At 39.2% G+C, this 17,650-nt stretch overlaps 1 protein-coding gene across 1 annotated transcript; it reads right to left on the bottom strand.

The window, feature by feature from the left end:
- Positions 1-2,030: 2,030 nt before the first annotated feature.
- synm (synemin, intermediate filament protein) lies at positions 2,031-16,138 on the bottom strand. Its single transcript, XM_057837208.1, has 5 exons — positions 15,561-16,138; positions 11,127-11,447; positions 8,816-8,940; positions 5,935-6,014; positions 2,031-5,853 (listed from the first exon to the last, which is right to left on the bottom strand). The coding sequence occupies exons 1-5, from the start codon at positions 16,038-16,040 to the stop codon at positions 4,034-4,036; spliced, it is 2,826 nt and encodes a 941-aa protein (XP_057693191.1). The 5' UTR covers positions 16,041-16,138; the 3' UTR covers positions 2,031-4,033.
- Positions 16,139-17,650: the final 1,512 nt, after the last annotated feature.

Genomic DNA, 17,650 nt, shown 5'->3' with positions numbered 1-17,650 from the left:
GTGGTGGGGTGCACCTGATAGTTGCTTGCAATCTGCCATTAAGCGAAGTTTTGGATTTTTTGGCTTGTTAAGCTTCCATTTACGGTGCGGTAAATTTTATTGCTTGTTTTTTCCATTCTGCACAGTCTATGCAGAATGGTCGATGAATTTTCTGGTGCTTAGAATATTTACTTAAATCTCTATATATACCTGTGTGTGTGTGTGTGTGTGTGTGTGTGTGTGTGTGTGTGTGTGTGTGTGTGTGTGTGTGTGTGTGTGTGTATATACACATATATACACACATATACATATATATATATATATATATATATATATATATACATATATACACATATATACATGCATACCTATATATATATATACACATATATATATATATACATACATATATACATACATTTCCTGAGACAGTCAGGAAATTAGGATATTGTGTATTCTAATTTCCTGAGACAGTCCTGTATATATACACAGGACTGTCTCAAAAAATTAGAATATTGTGTATTCTAATTTCCTGAGACAGTCCAGTATATATATATACATATATTAGGGCTGTCAAACAATTAAAATTTTTAATCGAGTCACAGCTTAAAAATTAATTAATCGTAATTAATCGCAATTCAAACCACTATGAAATATGCCATTTTTTTTTTGTAAATTATAGTTGGAATGGAAAGATAAGACGGATATATACATTCAACATACTGTACATAAGTACTGTATTTGTTTATTATAACAATAAATCAACAAGATGGCATTAACATTATTAACATTCTGTTAAAGCGATCCATGGATAGAAAGACTTGTAGTTCTTAACATATAAATGTTAGTACCAGTTATAGAAATTTTATATTAAAACTCTCCCCCCTTAATGTTTTCGTTTTAATAAAATCTGTAAAATTTTCAAACAAAAAATAAACTAGTAGCTCGCCATTGTTGATGTCAATAATCACACAATGCTCATTGTGCTGAAACCCATAAAATCAGTCACACCCAAGCGCCAGCAGAGGGCGACAAAACCCCAAAAACACAAGTAACAAGTGGACATGACACTGTGCTGTCATTTTAATCTGTTTGAGCAGGGCATGTGCGTTAATGCGTCAAATATTTTAACGTGATTAATTTAAAGAATTATCGGCCGTTAACGCGATAATTATGACAGCCCTAATATATATATATATATATATATATATATATATATATATATATATATATATATATATATATATCAGTATATATAAAATATTTTAAATTTTTATATACCCTATTTTTCGGACTATAAGTCGCACCTGAGTATAAGTCACACCAGCCATAAGATGCCCAACGAAGAGGAAAAAAACATATAAGTCGCACCTGTGTATAAGTCAAATTTTTGGGGGAAATGTACTTGATAAAATCCAACACAGAACAGATATGTCATCTTGAAAGGCAATATAAAATAAAAATACAATAGAGAACAACATGCTGAATAAGTGTACAGTATGATAATGTTACATGATGCCTGAACAACAAAATGCGAACGTGGCCGGTATGTTAACGTAACATAGCTATTAAGAGTTATTCAGATAACTATAGCATAAAGAACATGCTAACAAGTTTACCAAACCATCAGTATCACTCCAAAACACCAAAATAGCATGTGAATTTTGATATAATAATGTGTTTATAATTTCACACATAAGTCGCTCCAGAGTATAAGTCGCACCCCCAGCCAAACTATGAAAAAAACTGCGTCTTATAGTCCGAAAAAATACGGTATATACACGTACGTATATTACATTTTTGCATTTGGAGAAAATACTTTTTTTACTTGTACATTTTAAAGCAATTAATTATATACTAATTGTACTTTTACTTTAGAAACGTTTTGCACCTGTATCTGTATTTTAAGTATTAAAAAAGTGAGTACTTCATCCACCACTGGAATTTATATCTATACTTTGCAACGATTACCACTGTAACTTTAGTTCTCTGGTTACTAATTGTTGATGACTTATAGACAATGAAAACAATCAAAAACAAACACACACACAAACACTTTAAAAACATACAACCGTAGTTTTTATTAAATGTGGATTAGTAAAGCCAGATTTTTCTTTTTACATCACTATGAGACATGCTGAATTTTTTAATACGAAATTATCACACAGCCTTTAAATGTTGATTTTGTTAAAGTTGAGATGCTGTGTAATCACACAGTTTCAGAATCTCTGTAACATAATTTTTTCTTTCACATAGTCAAATGTATAGTATCAAACAATTTCAAAGCACGTGTTCAAATGTTGTGCATCTGTCAACATAAAAACATGGCGCAAACATTAAATTTCTTACACATCTCCTGACAGTTCAAGGTGTAAACAACATAAAAAGCCTTGTGAACGGTCAGTGCTGCTAAGCCGATACAAAAATAGTCAGCTGTAATGAACACACTGTCTTATGTAAGCATCCTTCCAGCAACACAGATAGCACAGTGTCAAGTGAACAGTGTCCAGACACTGCTACCATTTCCTTTTTGTGACATTGCTAGAGTGGCTTTCTTTTTCATTATATATGAGTCACATTTCTTAGCAAAGATAAATCAAAGAAAAAAAGTCCCATCCGTCTAAATACAGTACAAGCCACCAGTGTGGAAATACTGCCAGACTTCCTACTGCCTCACAACTCGTACAAGATGGCAAACAAAGTTGTGCAGTAAATGGCAAACTCAACGTTTAAACCTGCACAGAAACACGTTAGGAAAGTGTCCAAAAAATCCTACAGATGCATATCAGTTGTATTATGTTTTTTTACCGTTACTTGAAAAATAAAATAGTATCATTTTGTGAAAATATTTGTGTAAGTAAATTCATTGTCGCTATGTGGTAACAACTACAAGTTAGTGATATGCAACACATGCATTTAGTTGTTAAGAATACTTATAATGCAATATTTCTTCCTCAATTAAAATACTTTCTGGAGTTTTGCTAAAATGTTTGTCATGCTTTCATTAAAATACCTCAGTAAAGAATCACTAGACACTACACCCTTTCTTACTGGCCTCGCTGAAATTATACCGCCATTGCTCATCCCCCCTTTATTCCTTTGGTGTGCCAACAAGAAAATGGCTTTCGTAGACCTAGAAAAGAATCAACTTGTTAAACCAACAGTCTAAAAGTAAACGCTGTACAAACATAGCTTGTATTTCCACTGGTGGTGGCAAAACCTTGTCGCCAAACTGTCGAATTATACTAGTCAATGAAAGTGCTCATCTGGACAGACACCCACTTACAAATAAACAAATGTTTGTTCACAAACTCATTTTGAAAATAGGCAGCTAACAAAAGATTTACTTGGGCAGGCACTCCAGGGATTCAGCTCCTGTATTTGTATGCAAGCAGATAGCGAGTCAGGTTTCCCGATTCGGTCCGTAAATTTGTTTTGAAAGTCGGTGGCTGAAGGTCCCAATAAATCAATCGCTGATCAGCAGTGAGGGAAGCATTGCATTAATTTGTATCTATTGATTAAATTCAGCTACAGTATATCAAAATTATAGAATGGAAGATAACTAGAAATATCTAAAATTACAAGGGTTGAATTCAGACCATTGGGACAGGACAGAACAGTGAATACGTTAGTAAATAATAAATCAAATGCCATTCAAAATGCAGTCAATTTCCAAATCAGTTGTGGATGAAAATGATGCACTAAGGACAGCAGCCCATACATCCGTCAATCTGATGTTTTGATCTCAGTTACAAGTCGGGTCATGTTTGAAATACCAAGTTCTTAATTGGGATTTTGAGAGATAATCTCTGACAGTCTATGAAGGAGATAATCCTTAGACTGTCAACAGTGATCAAATAAATCCATATGGCAGTTAGGAACATACTGCATGTCAAATCCCTGCAGGGATACGACAAACCAAGAGCTGTAGGGTCTGCTACAAATACTCTTTGTCGTGAATTTATCCTTGCATTTGGAATCGATGCATCAATTGGTAAAACCAATATTCCTGATCATGTGTCAGATTTGTAAATACCCCATAAAAATTGTTCATTCACTCTTGATCTGAGCTACCACCAGTATGGCTGCTGTGTCCCGCCATCTGAATGGCATGGGATAAAGATGGCTCGCCTTCCCTTGCAAAGTCATCCCCGAGCATCACGTGTTGTTCTTTGGAGATTTTGAAGCTGTATCCTTCTCCAGCTTCAGCCTGCAAGGTGCTCCCAAATTTGGAAGACCTTAGGGCGGCCATGATCTGCTCCTCTGATAAGTCATCATTGTCCAGTAGTCCTGAGTCCTCCAGTGTTTGAGAGACGTTCAGCTCAGCAACAATGGTTGTGGTTCCACTATCACCAGACTGCTTCACTTTCTTGATGTCAATGGCCACGTTCTGTGGATTTTCACTGCTAACTTTAGTGAGGAAAGCCAACTCCTCCCTCAGTGGGCCTGACACGGAGCCTTGTAACTTCTCCAAAGCTCCTCTCAGCTGATCCTTGGGCTCCAATGAGTCCTCTCGCAAGAACTCAAGCATTGACTCCTGCACTATAGGCGAAACACGGATCTCTTCTTCAATGATGCACTCAGGAATGCTCTCTTTGAGAAAGGGCCTGTCTGACATAAACCTGTACTCGTCATTTTCCTCAACAATGGTTCTGGTTTGTGGAAACCTATCATCTTGATAATATCTCTCATCAGACAAGTCATCTACCATGCCATAATGACCATATGAGGTTATGCCGCAGCCCTCCTCGTGTTCAGAGAGATTATCGTCTGGTGTGGAAACAAAATACTCAGAGGGCTCTTGATCGTGGGTAAAATATAAAGACTCACTCTCCTGCTGAACCTGAACAGACCCACCGCTGGATCTTTTAAAGGCAGCATCACTGCTCTTCTCAACCTGTGAATCTTGGTCTTCTTTCATCTCATCAATTTGGAAATATGTGGAGGGCTCATAAAAATCAGGTCTGTACTTCTCATCACCTTCTTCATCATACTCCACCGGCTGTTCAATGATCTCCACATTGACAGACTTGTTTTGCAGATTTGCTTCTCCTTGCAAGCCACTCAGCAGGTCCTTGATCATACTTCCCGTCGCTGTGTCCTCAATGTCCTCCAGAGATACCTTCTTCACCCCTTGGTTCAGCAGCTGATCCAGGGCAGAGTCCTCTGATATGTCCACTTCTTCCTCCACCTTGGACTGCAACACAATCTGAGTCTTCATCGAACCATCCCCCTGTTCAGTTTTCTCCACATGATACGTTATTTTTGACTCTCCAGTGGAGCAAACCTGGGCTTCCAAACCAGACGGTTTAATCACCTTCTCGATGATCTCTTCAACAGACACACTGTCTAAAGTCTTTTTCTCCGTTTGCTCAATAGTGGATTTGGTTTTGCATTCATTTGTGAACTCACCTTCATGTGGAGTTGTTTTATCTGGTTCATCTGCCCCTTTCACGGTACTTTCTATCTCTGGTTTTAGTGGTGACAGCACTCTACCTGACATGGTCTCAGAAGAGTATTTGACTGCACTGCTTTGGTTTTCTACTTTTGTGACATGTTCCATCTTGTTTGTTTTCTTTGCAGATTTGGGGCTTCGTGGCTCACTCTGAACCAATACTTTTTCCTTAGGAACAGAGGAAGAAGTGGCAGCCTGGGCTTTGGTGAAAGAGATCATATCTCTTCTGGAGGCAGGACTCTGATGCTGAGCTCTGCTGGCAAGCGAAATTGGAACAACCCTGGAGGAGCTTCTAGACCCTGCGGAAGCTGCAGGTGTTCTTCTTATATTAGATGTTGATGGTGTAAACCTGATGTCCATACGCGGTCTGCTTGTGGTGGAAGTTCTCGGAATGTAGGTTTGACCGGGCATCTTAATATCTAAGAGAATTCATTAGTGATATTTATTCCTAATACTGTATATCAAATTTCAAATTTACAGCAATACAGTCCAATATTTACCTATGATCCGCTCTCTCTGGAGTTCATTCATTCTTCTGTGGGTGTCTTGAAGCCCAACTCTCTCACCTTCCAAGAGCGCTCTATGGACAAAAACAAAGATAGTTCAAGCTAGAAAAAGCAATGAACAATCCCTCGCACCACACATGCCTTTTTCATGACAGATCTTCGAAATGTACACGTATCAGATGGCAAAAGCAAAGAAATCTTTGAGAGGTAGTGTCAACCATCCGTGCAGTACACCTGCTTCTTCTAGGGATTGGGGTAATAGTAGGAGAATTATTATTATCCGTATTGGGAATTTATCAGTACGAGGCCAAAATTTCTCCCAAAATGGCAACTTCAAACTAAAATGTTCACATTCCTGTTGATTTTCAAACATGTTTTAGGGGCTTTTTGTCGTGGACACCTTAAAATACATCCATTTACAAAAGGTTTTGATCACTTAATAATAATTATTGATAATTGCTGGATTTTCTGCCATGCAAGGGCCCACACATGGATGATTCCGAATAAGAAAAACAACAATTCATTCAGGGTAATGCTGATTATGCTTTGGCAACAACAGCGTATAAAAATTGCATACCACACACTCGAGAAATCCGAAACCAAAGATAATTACCGCACACGGTGTTGTTCGTCTTCCAGCACTTCCATCTTGAACCTCCAAGGCTAAACAGACTTAAAATAAGCTACTATCAACCCAAGTCCCTGCTATTACAGTAATGCTTATTAAAAAAAATACATTTACAAAAGTAATTGATGTAATCTAATTAATACCACTTTGTAATCTTCTCAGTCTTAATTCCTGGGACACGTTTCTAGTAACAAACATGAAGAAAGGACAGAAAGAAGCTCTCACATAGAGTACTTCCCAACAGACTGAGCTAAAAATAAAAGCTACAATGCCAGGCTGTCCATACTTCCCTTGAAATTCCAATGCAAATCCTGACTCGTGACAGTGCCACCTCCAAAATATTTGGCCTATTCAACCTTCTGATTTACTAGGAGTAGATTTAGTCCTGGTCCTAGTCATGGTTCAAGTGACATAATGAGTACAGCATGTTCATACAAAAATATTAATGGCATCAAACTGATATCAGGTATTGTTGTTTTTGGCAGCCATTTTAATTTTCGTTTTAGTATTAGTCTTTCGGATGAAAATACTTGCAGTATTAGTCTTTGTCGTATTTTAGTCATTTCAAAATGTTTTCGTCTTGGTCTAGATTTTGTCAACGAAAACTCAAATTTTGTCTAGTTGTCGACAATTCTCAAAATTTTTTCGTCTATAATCTTCAGAAGTTTTAGTCCATTAATAAATAAATAAATAAAAGGTTTCAAACAATTTTGAATGAACATGACAGACGAGCACATAAGTGTAGAGTCTACAAGGACATTACCATTTTCATGGTGATAATACACACTCAGCAGGAAAACAGCACTTTATTTGCAATTAATAAAACTCACCTGGATGCCATGAGCTGTACTTAAATATTTTCCAAGATTTTAAGAAGTCACTGAGTCACCGCACTAAATGCTAATCCGAATGCTATGCTAATGCTACAAGTTAGAGTGTAGTGTGATGATCACTCAGCAGAGACCTTTAAGGCTAAAGCAACATGGCATATCTAGCCAAGATAAGAAAGAAAAATTTGCCAAGCAGCACGTGACACATACGTTTCACAAATGAGCCTGGAATGGGCACAGGCTCACTCACCACAGCATGTGTATGGGGTGGAGGCGCAGCACGTCACATGAGTGACACGGCCAAACACTGCTAAATGCTTTCTAACTACAGATGCAGTAAGAAAACATCACACATTGTGAATTTATGACAGAAACTATGGCAAATTTTAATCTCGTTCTCGTGTTGTCAGACGGCAATTGCCATCCATTTCGTTATGTTTTAGTCTCCCAAAACACGTTTTCAGCGCGTCATCGTGATGTCATCGTCATGAAAAAAACTGTTCGTTGACGAAATATTTGCGTTATCGTCATCGTTGACGAAAACAACACTGATATCAGGAATTGGAAAACCACTAAAAAATTTATTCATTTTTGCTTTCATTTAGATCAGACATGTCCAAAGTCCGGCCCGAGGGCCAAATGCGGCCCGTGGTCAAATTTCATCCGGCCCCCAGCCTGTCATAAAATCAATAACGTCCGGCCCGCACACAGACCTAATAAATTGGTCAGTAGTACTAATACCGGCATATGAAGTAGCCTACACACTAAATGCTGCTCCTCATTTACCCACTAAAGGTCAGCAGCACTCTAAGCAACATTACCCCGTGTGACCCTTCTAATTTTCTAAAATGGTGACAATCAACAAAAAAAAAAAGTTGACTGCGACAGCTGACGCTTCAAGGATAGGTGGAAATTGGACTATTTCTTCACTAAAATACGCAACAACTGTGTCTGCCTTATTTGAAAAGAGACAGTTGCTGTTTTTAAAGAGTTCGATGTGGGGCGATATTACCCAACAAGACACTCTGACATGTACAAGATTACAGGGAAGATACGCAGTGAGAAATTGAAGCTTGTTTAATTTCACACCTGCAGTATTTCGCAAGAGCCCGACAGTCAAAAGAGAACGCCACAAAAGCTAGTTATGAGATTGTTGAAATTCTGAATTAAAAAAAAAAAAAAAAAAAAAGCAAATGTGACTCACAGAATGGCTCGCTAAAATTTGCTTAAATATATTGTTCTACGTAAAGGACGTCAGCCAAGGTCGGCCCCCACATTTTTACCACACCAAATCCAGCCCCCTTTGCAAAAAGTTTGGACACCCCTGATTTAGATGTATGCTGTAATACCTTCAGTTGATTTAAAGTTACCCCAAAATATGGTCTTCCATGACAGAGTTATTATGAGGGCTTGTCACCTGTAGGCCGCCACCTCCATGCCTAGGTCCATCTTGACCTTCAGCAGATGCTGATGGTCCTGCATCCTCTGTGTGATTGACTCAGCCATGGCGTTCCTTTCCTGTTCTAGTTGGTTGATAATCATCTGGGGAGAGCAACATAAGCAAAGAACTAAGGATTAAGTTTACTTGGCTTCTTGTGTGCGCGTGTGATTTTCCTTGTGGCACAATGAGAAATACCGTATTGGCCCGAATATAAGACTGTGTTTTTTGCATTGAAATAAGACTGAAAAAGAGGGTGTCGTCTTATATTCGCGGTCTAGACGTTATACCCATTCACAACGCTAGATGGCGCCGCTCAAGTTTAACCAGTTTGCATTATTTTATTGCAATGTTTTTCCTTATTCAGATTTGTTTCAAGACTACACTTAGATTGGTTTATTTATATTTCAAAAACCAGAAGCCATTCATTTATGAATGGGATTGCACTTTAGTTTACATATTTAAATGTTCAGATATTAAGATTTGAATGAGGCAAAATAACGCGTTTTCTCTCAAATATATTGTTATAATTAGGGTTGTTCCGATCATGTTTTTTTGCTCCCGATCTGAGCTCGATCGTTTTAGTTTGAGTATCTGCCGATCCCGATATTTCCCGATCCGATTGCTTTTTTTTGCTCCCGATTCAATTCCAATCATTCCCGATAATTTTTCCCGATCATATACATTTTGGCAATGCATTAAGAAAAAAATGAATAAAACTCGGACGAATATATATATTCAACATACAGTACATAAGTACTGTATTTGTTTATTATGACAATAAATCCTTAATATGGCATTTACATTATTAACATTCTTTCTGTGAAAAGGATCCACGGATAGAAACTATAGACTTGTGACTTTGTATATTGTGACTAAATATTGTCATCTAGTGTAGTTGTTGAGCTTTCAGTAAATGATACTGTAGACATGCCCAAATGCATGATGGGAAGTGGAACCATGACTGTGCGTAGTGCTACCAATTGATATGTCTTCTCTGCGTTGGGAAATAACATAAGGTGTTAAGAAAAAGATCAATTGCTACCTTGCTTCCCATGATATTTCTAATCATAGGGAGAGGGATTGTAAGGCTTTAGCCAATAAAAAAAGGCTCCAAAGGCTGCCAAAATTCACTCTGCTCATTTTATGCTGCCTTTTATCTCTCTATATTAGGTGAAACGGCGCCGTTATAGATTGTGTGCGACAATGCGTGAGTGGGTCGTGCAGCGCATGCATTACTTGCGTTAAATATTTGAACGTGATACATTTTTGATAAAATTAACTACCGCCATTATCGGGATAAGTTTGATAACCCTACCTTAAGCCTAAACTAAAGACTCTGGATGAGTGTAACATGTTATGCCTGTAACGTTAAATACAATTAGAAAACGATTTAATTAAACTATACATATATATATATATATATATATATATATATATGTTTAAAAAAGGGATGGCCGATATTTTTTTGCCGATTCCGATACTTTGAAAATGACGTGATCGGACCCGATCCCGATCGATCGGGACATCTCTAGTTATAATCATTTGTTTCAAATGTACTGTAATTATTTTCTGTAGAAAAATTAATTTGGTGCTCAAATTGGTGCTTTTTCAAACTTGAGTCTTGAAAAAGAGGGGGTCGTCTTATAATCAGGGCCGTCTTATATTCAGTCCAATACGGTACATCAGCCACAACAAAACAGAACTGAATTTTTATAATGTTGCAACATAGCTTTGAGTCCAATTGGCAACAGGTTACTTTTTTTAAAAAGTGCATAAGGCAGTTAACTGATTTGTTGTTGCTGTCATTTGATTGTCTTGCTTGTAGGGCTTTATCTTCAAGAGCCTACCTTATAAGGATTTTTCGGTCTGACAACTAATTGGCTTAAATGGCCAGCGAGGGGACAAGCTCAAGCTGTCTCCGAGCCTTAGGGATTACATGCCATGATGAAACTAAATAACAGTACACAGTTTTGACAACTGCGAGGAGAATAAGCAAACATACATTTGACAAGAACTGTGTGAAGATCTCCATTGACTGATGAAATTTAGAGGTAATTTAGTGAAACTTTAACAGTTCTTAATTGTAGATATTTTGACAGATTTTGCCATGGACTATCCATTCTGGGCATATTGAGCACACTCTATGTTGGCTTAACTAATTGGAGAAGTCAGTAGCCTAGACTTCACAATTACCGCAAAATATGGTAATGTTTCAAGTCATTCCTGAATTCAGTTGAGTTAGCTTTTGTACTGGATCGTACAGGAGTACCAAATGTGGTGATCTCACCTGATACTCGCCCTCATCTTGACTGAATTTCTCCTGCAGGTGCAGCAGTTGCTCTTCCAGGCGCATTTGAAGCTGACCTTGTTTCTCTGCATCTGTGCGTAATCTGTTTAACTCTGTGGTTTGCAGCATTTTTTCCCTTTGCAGCTCACCCAGCATGGCATGGTCTTCCTGGATGGCCCGCTCCATCTCCTCCACCTTTTGTTGGTACATCTCAATAGTCTGCACCCAGCCATCGGACATCCCGCGGGCGTACTCTTGCACCTCCTCAATGGAAGCTGCAGGAGGCCCACCGTAACTCTGTGTGACCACCTGAAAATTCATCTAGGACAAAGAAAAAAAAGTGCTTACATTCTGGACATAAACAGAAGTAAAGCTACTGAACACTTTCATGCCCAAATTATATATAGATTTTTCTATTTTTGAAATCGCATTCATGTAGGACAGTGATTTCAAACTTGCGGCCCATGGGCCAATCGTGGATGAGGGGACAATATTTTGTGGCCCCTCCCATTTGACATCCAATTGTTGCAGTAGTGTTGTCAGCATGTATTTTGCGATGAGCAATAAAATGAAGGATTGAAGGATCAATTTTTGGGGGAAAAAATCTATTATTTAACTCGTAATAAATAAATGAAAAACGCAAATTTTAAAAAGCCATTAGTAATACAAAAGTTAAATAACTAAATAAAATAAAAATAGATAAATAAAACTTCCAAATAAATTAAAACATGTTTTTATAAATTGGGAAAAAAGAAGAATAAAGACATCAATTCAAATAAATGTGACCAGTGTGTATTTTGCTCTGTCAATTTTATGTTTTTGTTTGTTTGTTTCGTTTTATGAATCTCTTGTGACCTATCATAGTTAGCCTGGGATGGGCTCAAATGTTCGCTTTCAGCCCCTCCCAGTTGAAATGGATTAGATATTTATTGATGATAGGTGTTTTCAATATCAGTTTCCCTCTTTTACTAACTACCACAGCACATGCAACACATGATAATTTTTAAGAGAGGTTCACTGCAGTGACCGCTGTCCCTGATAGGGTTAATGTCACATGAACAAACACTGAATTTCATTTTCCATGCTTGCTCATCAAACAACTAGCATAGCTATTGATGACCTGATGGTTTGCAGAACACTTTAAAGTTTTGGTTTCAAACCATCACATCATTGTTGCGCTTTGCGCCTTGATGGCCATCCTCTATCTACAGTGGCATGAAAAAGTATCTGAACCTTTTGGAATTTCTCACATTTCTGCATAAAATCACCATCAAAGGTGATCTGATCTTTGTCAAAATCACACAGATGTAAAAACAGTGTCTGCTCTAACTAAAACCACCCAAACATTTATAGGTTTTCATATTTTAATGAAAATAGCATGCAAACAATGACACAAGGGGGAAAAATAAGTAAGTAAAGCTTCCGCCTAAGGAGACTTAAAGAGCAATTGAAATCAATTTTTGCCAAACAATTTAAGACAGGTGTGTGCGCAATAACTAATGAGTGGTTTAAAGCTGCCCTTCCCACTATAAAACACACACACCTGGTAACAATTGTCTTGATGAGAAGCATTGTCTCATGTGCATCATGGCTCGGTCAAAAGAGCTGTCTGAAGACCTTTGATCAAGGATTGTTGATTTGTATAAAGCTGGGAAAGGATATGAAACCATTTCTAAAAGTGTGGATGTTCATCAATCGACAGTCAGAGAAGTTGTCTACAAATGGAGAGTTTGGCACTGTTGTTTCTCTCCCAAGGAGTGGCCGTCCACGAAAGATGACGCCAAAAGTTAAGCGCAGAATACTCAGAGAGGTAAAAAAGAACCCTAGAGTGTCTGCTAAAGACTTCCAGAAATCACTGGTGCAGTCCAATATCTCTGAGCACACATCAACTATATGTAAAATTATGGCCAAGAATGGTGTTCATGGGAGGACTCCACCGAGGTAACCACTACTGTCTAAAAGAACATTGTTACTCGTTTAATGTTCGCAAAAAGGCACTTGGATACTCCACATAAGTTTTGGCATACTATTTTAAGGACTGATGAAACCAAAGTTGAATTGTTTGGGAGTAACACACAACGTCATGTGTGGAGGAAAAAATGGAACAGCTCACCAACATCAACACCTCATCCCTACTGTGATGCATGGTGGAGGGAGCATTAAGATTTGGGACTGTTTTGCTAACTCAGGGCCTGGACGTGTGGAGGAAAAAATGGAACAGCTCACCAACATCAACACCTCATTCCTACTGTGATGCATGGTGGAGGGAGCATTAAGATTTGGGACTGTTTTGCTGCCTCAGGGCCTGGACAACTGACAGCGATCCATGCCAGACATCCCAGGAATCTGACTGAACTACAGCAATTTTGTAGAAAACAATGGGGTAAGATTAGTCCTGATCGATGTGCCAGACAGAACTGCAGCTACAGGAATAGTCTGGTTGAAGTTATTGCTGCCAAAGGGGGGGCAAAATATTAAATGTGATGGTTCACTTACTTATTTTTCGCCCTTCTGTCAATGTTTTGCATACTATCCTCAGTAAAAACATGAAAACCTATAAATGGTTGGGTGGCTTTAGTTAAAGCAGACACTGTTTTTTTCATCTGTGTGATTTTGACAAAGATCAGATCACATTTGATGGTGATTTTACACAGAAATGTGAGATACTTTTTCATACCACTGTATCTGGAGTGATTAATTTCTTAGTTCACCCAATAAAGGACAACGAATAAAAGATGGCTTTTCACTCTGTAGCTTGGAACAGCTCAATAATTGTGGGGACTCATCACGTCTCAATCTTATGCAATAAATCAAGGTGCATCAAAATTTCAAAGTGTACGACCGGAAGTATGCTTTGTATATCAGCTCTTTCAAAATATTATAACACATCCAAATCCCGATGACAGGACATATACAAGTAATCCAACAATCATCAATCAGTGATTACAGTAGGCGTTGGATTCTCATTCGTACCCAGGGGACATTTCGATTTTCACAACACTGTTGCTGTTACCTGTCTGCTCTGTTACACAAAAGAATGTGCAGTCAAAATGCCCCCCCAGCCCCCCCCCCCCCCGAGATGGATGAAAGGTAAAGAATGTTTCTGTTGTTTTTTGTTTTTGTATCCCATGAACACAATATCAGTCAGAATGCATATTTTGACAAGTACCAGCACATTCTACCGATAAATTGAAATATTTTGCTTTTAGTTCCTCTTTAAGTGAAATATTTTGGGACTTTTCTTCCAGCCCCCAACTACAGAATTGTAAGGCAAATGTGTTGTAATTAGACGTGCCGATTACCGGTTTCAAGGTATAGCGTGCTATAAGAACGTCAAGGTTTCAGAACCACAAAAATTTTCGTCATATCATCCCTACAGTATTAGCTATTTTTTATGTCACAAAAATGCAGGAGAAATCCTTTGCTTGTAGCTGCAAGGCTCAACCCTCCTACACCGGTCGTTGCTCAGTGTCAGTGAGTCAGCTGTGCTACGTTGACGGCTGGAGGTGAAACTCCTGAACATTTTAACTCATCGAAGAAAATGAAATCGCTGGTATGGTAATGCTTCGGCTACAGCGAAGCTACAGACCAACCGACATGTAAAACATGCTTGCGGAGAGTGGCTGCCGAGGACGCAATACCTCCAATATTATTTCGCATTTATACAAAATTAAAGGCTAGTAAACACATGCATGAACGTTTCCCACCAGCTACGAGAGTTAACTCCAGCATGTTTAGTGTGTCTAGCGGTGGTAAAACGTGTTTTTTCCTCTCTGGCAACTGTATGTGTTGAGGAAGAGAGTGTGTGTATAATGTAATCGTTATATGAGTCATACACAAGTGCTTTTTATGGAAAATAATGTAATTATTTTGGTTCTGATGGTAATAATGTTGAGATGTGGCTGTAGGTTTACGCTCATTTTTCGAAACATTAGATTTACATATGTTCCGATTTGCTAATATGTTTTGAAATAATAAAAATCCTGTTCAATTGATATTTTTTTCCTTCTTTTTAAATCCAGATATCTCATAGTAACACATTTTAGAGCTGTAATTGCAATACCATGAAACCATGATATTTTGGCTTAAGGTTATCATACCAGCATATGGAACATGTCTCGTTGTAATGGTTAACAATGATTTGATATATGAGTAAATTGCATTTCAAGCTTGTCTACAAAATGAATTTAACTTGCAAGTCAGCGTTATACTGTGCAGATTTAGAATTTCAAAAGTGAACAAAAATGTTCCGAAATAAATATTCAAGTAATTGTGGTCACTTTTGATCATCAGGAGTCGCCGAAGAGAGTCATCCGCATGGGCTAGGGCAGCCAGGTATACTGTCCAGTGTCCACTCCAATGAATACTCAAGTAAAGTATTGAACTGGGTATCAGTAACGACTCACGAAGTATTCGTACTTCAATACCACTGACCTGGGAGTCCGCCTGTCGTCTGAGCTGTGCCATCTGCTGCCGGTGCGTCTCCTCTAAGAAGGTGTACTCCCGCTGGAGATCAATCAACCTTTGCTCAAGTAAGGCGTTGTTGTGCTGTGCCGCCCTCAGTTCCTTCTCGCGGCCGTTCAGCTCCCCGCCGATGTTTCGGCACGCGTCGCTTTGCTGGTGGCACAGCAAGCGCACCTCTTCCAACTCCCTGCACAGCCTCTCGCGCTCCATCTCGGTACGGGACCTCTCCAGCGCCACCCTCTCCATCGCCCGCCTCATCTCGCGTACTTCGGCCTTGTATCGCGGCTCCCTCTCCGCCACCTGGGCCTGCCTGAGCTGCTTGATCTCAGCCAGAAGGTGAGCATTCTCTCGCTCTAGTTGCTGTGTCCTGGAGAGATACTGAGCCAGCCGGCCGTTGAGCTGCTGCAGTTGCTGCTTGTCGGCCTCAAAAGTTCTTCTTGAAGGCAACATTGCGAGAGCAAAAATGTTGTAGAGCAGAAGAAAATGTTTGGAGTCCGAGAGCTCTCTTCTCCGGGTGTCCTTGCACGCAAGTGTGACGTCACCTGCCTTCACTAACCCTTTGACAAGTGCACTGGGATGGGCGTGTCCAGCCTCCGAGAATCGCCCTGCAGGAGAGGCTCTGGCAGATGCTGCGCTGCGTTCGCGTGCTGTCGAAAATTTCAAGACTACGTTGAACTATCGGTTTACGCAACCAGCACTGGGAGGAGGTGTAACGCAGTTGGAAACAGGACATGTAAAAGGGACATAGTACATCCGGGTCATGAGCTCAGGCAATCAGCTCATTACTCAGGCGACACATAAACAATGATATTTTACCTGACAATGGTCATCTAAAATAGGTTGTAGAATTCACTGTAGGCACCTGGACGCATCAGTTGTTTTCAACATTGTTCAGAGGGGAATGGCTCCATCTAGTGGTTCATTGGAATCACATGTTGATCCATGCCTGGGAATACAGTATTCTCAGGTCATTTCATTGGCAAGGGCATAACAATCACAACTGGACTTTTGCTGCCTCTTGTCTGAAATGATTTTATTGTTACTAACAATACTTTGAGAAAGAAATAATACTGGTGCTGATGGTGATAGTTAAAATAAATGGTTATACAGTGGGGCAAATAAATATTTAGTCAACCACCAATTGTGCAAGTTCTCCTACTTGAAAAGATTAGAGAGGCCTGTAATTGTCAACATGGGTAAACCTCAATCATGAGAGACAGAATGTGGGGGAAAAAAAACAAAATCACATTGTTTTATTTTTAAAGAATTTATATCCAAATTAGAGTGGAAAATAAGTATGTGGTCACCTACAAACAAGCAAGATTTCGGGCTGTCAAATAGGTCTAACGAGGCTCCACTCGTTACCTGTATTAATGGCACCTGTTTTAACTCATTATCAGTATAAAATACACCTGTCCACAATCTCAGTCACACTCCAAACCCGACTATGGCCAAGACCACCAGAGACAAAATTGTAGACCTGCACCAGGCCGGGAAGACTGAATCTGCAGTAGGTAAAACGCTTGGTGTAAAGAAATCAACTGTGGGAGCAATTATTAGAAAATGGAAGACATACAAAACCACTTATAATCTCCCTCGATCTGGGGCTCCATGCATGAAGAATGAAGAACTTCAAATGCAGCTCTGAACTCTTCCTTGTGTTACAGCCCGCAACATGGCAACTTTTAGTCATTCCGACGGATTGAAAGACCGCAAATAAGACAAAAGTTCAACACGTTTGGACTACAATGCACGACAGAGTAACTACTTGTGACTCGTGTTTTGCCCCCATTTCAATATGGCGACGCTGTGTTGTGGCTGGGGATGTCATTAAAGCCCGGATGTCCGACTGCGATGGTCTGATGAGATGGGCGGGCTTTCTTGTGTACCGTCTTCAGAAGAGGCTTCCTCCTGGGGTGACAGCCATGCACACCAATTTGATGTAGAGTGCGGCGTATGGTCTGAGCACTAACAGGCTGAACCCCCACCCTTCAATCTCTGCAGCAATGCTGACAGCACTCCTGTAACAAGTCACATGACATTTTGAAGGGAAAATGACA

Source organism: Corythoichthys intestinalis, chromosome 5, assembly GCF_030265065.1.
Source record: "Corythoichthys intestinalis isolate RoL2023-P3 chromosome 5, ASM3026506v1, whole genome shotgun sequence".
In the NCBI taxonomy this organism is placed as follows: Eukaryota; Metazoa; Chordata; class Actinopteri; order Syngnathiformes; family Syngnathidae; genus Corythoichthys; species Corythoichthys intestinalis.
This window is presented reverse-complemented; position numbering and strand designations above follow the sequence as displayed.

Bases quoted from the DNA above. Each gene is read 5' to 3' on its own strand.
- synm (XM_057837208.1), bottom strand. From the start codon at position 16,040: ATGTTGCCTTCAAGAAGAACTTTTGAGGCCGACAAGCAGCAACTGCAG. The intron at 11,448-15,560 runs GTCAGTGGTATT...TCTTTGTCCTAG, and splicing joins GACGACAGGCGGACTCCCAG to ATGAATTTTCAGGTGGTCAC. The intron at 8,941-11,126 runs GTGAGATCACCA...TGCTCTCCCCAG, and splicing joins AAGATGAGGGCGAGTATCAG to ATGATTATCAACCAACTAGA.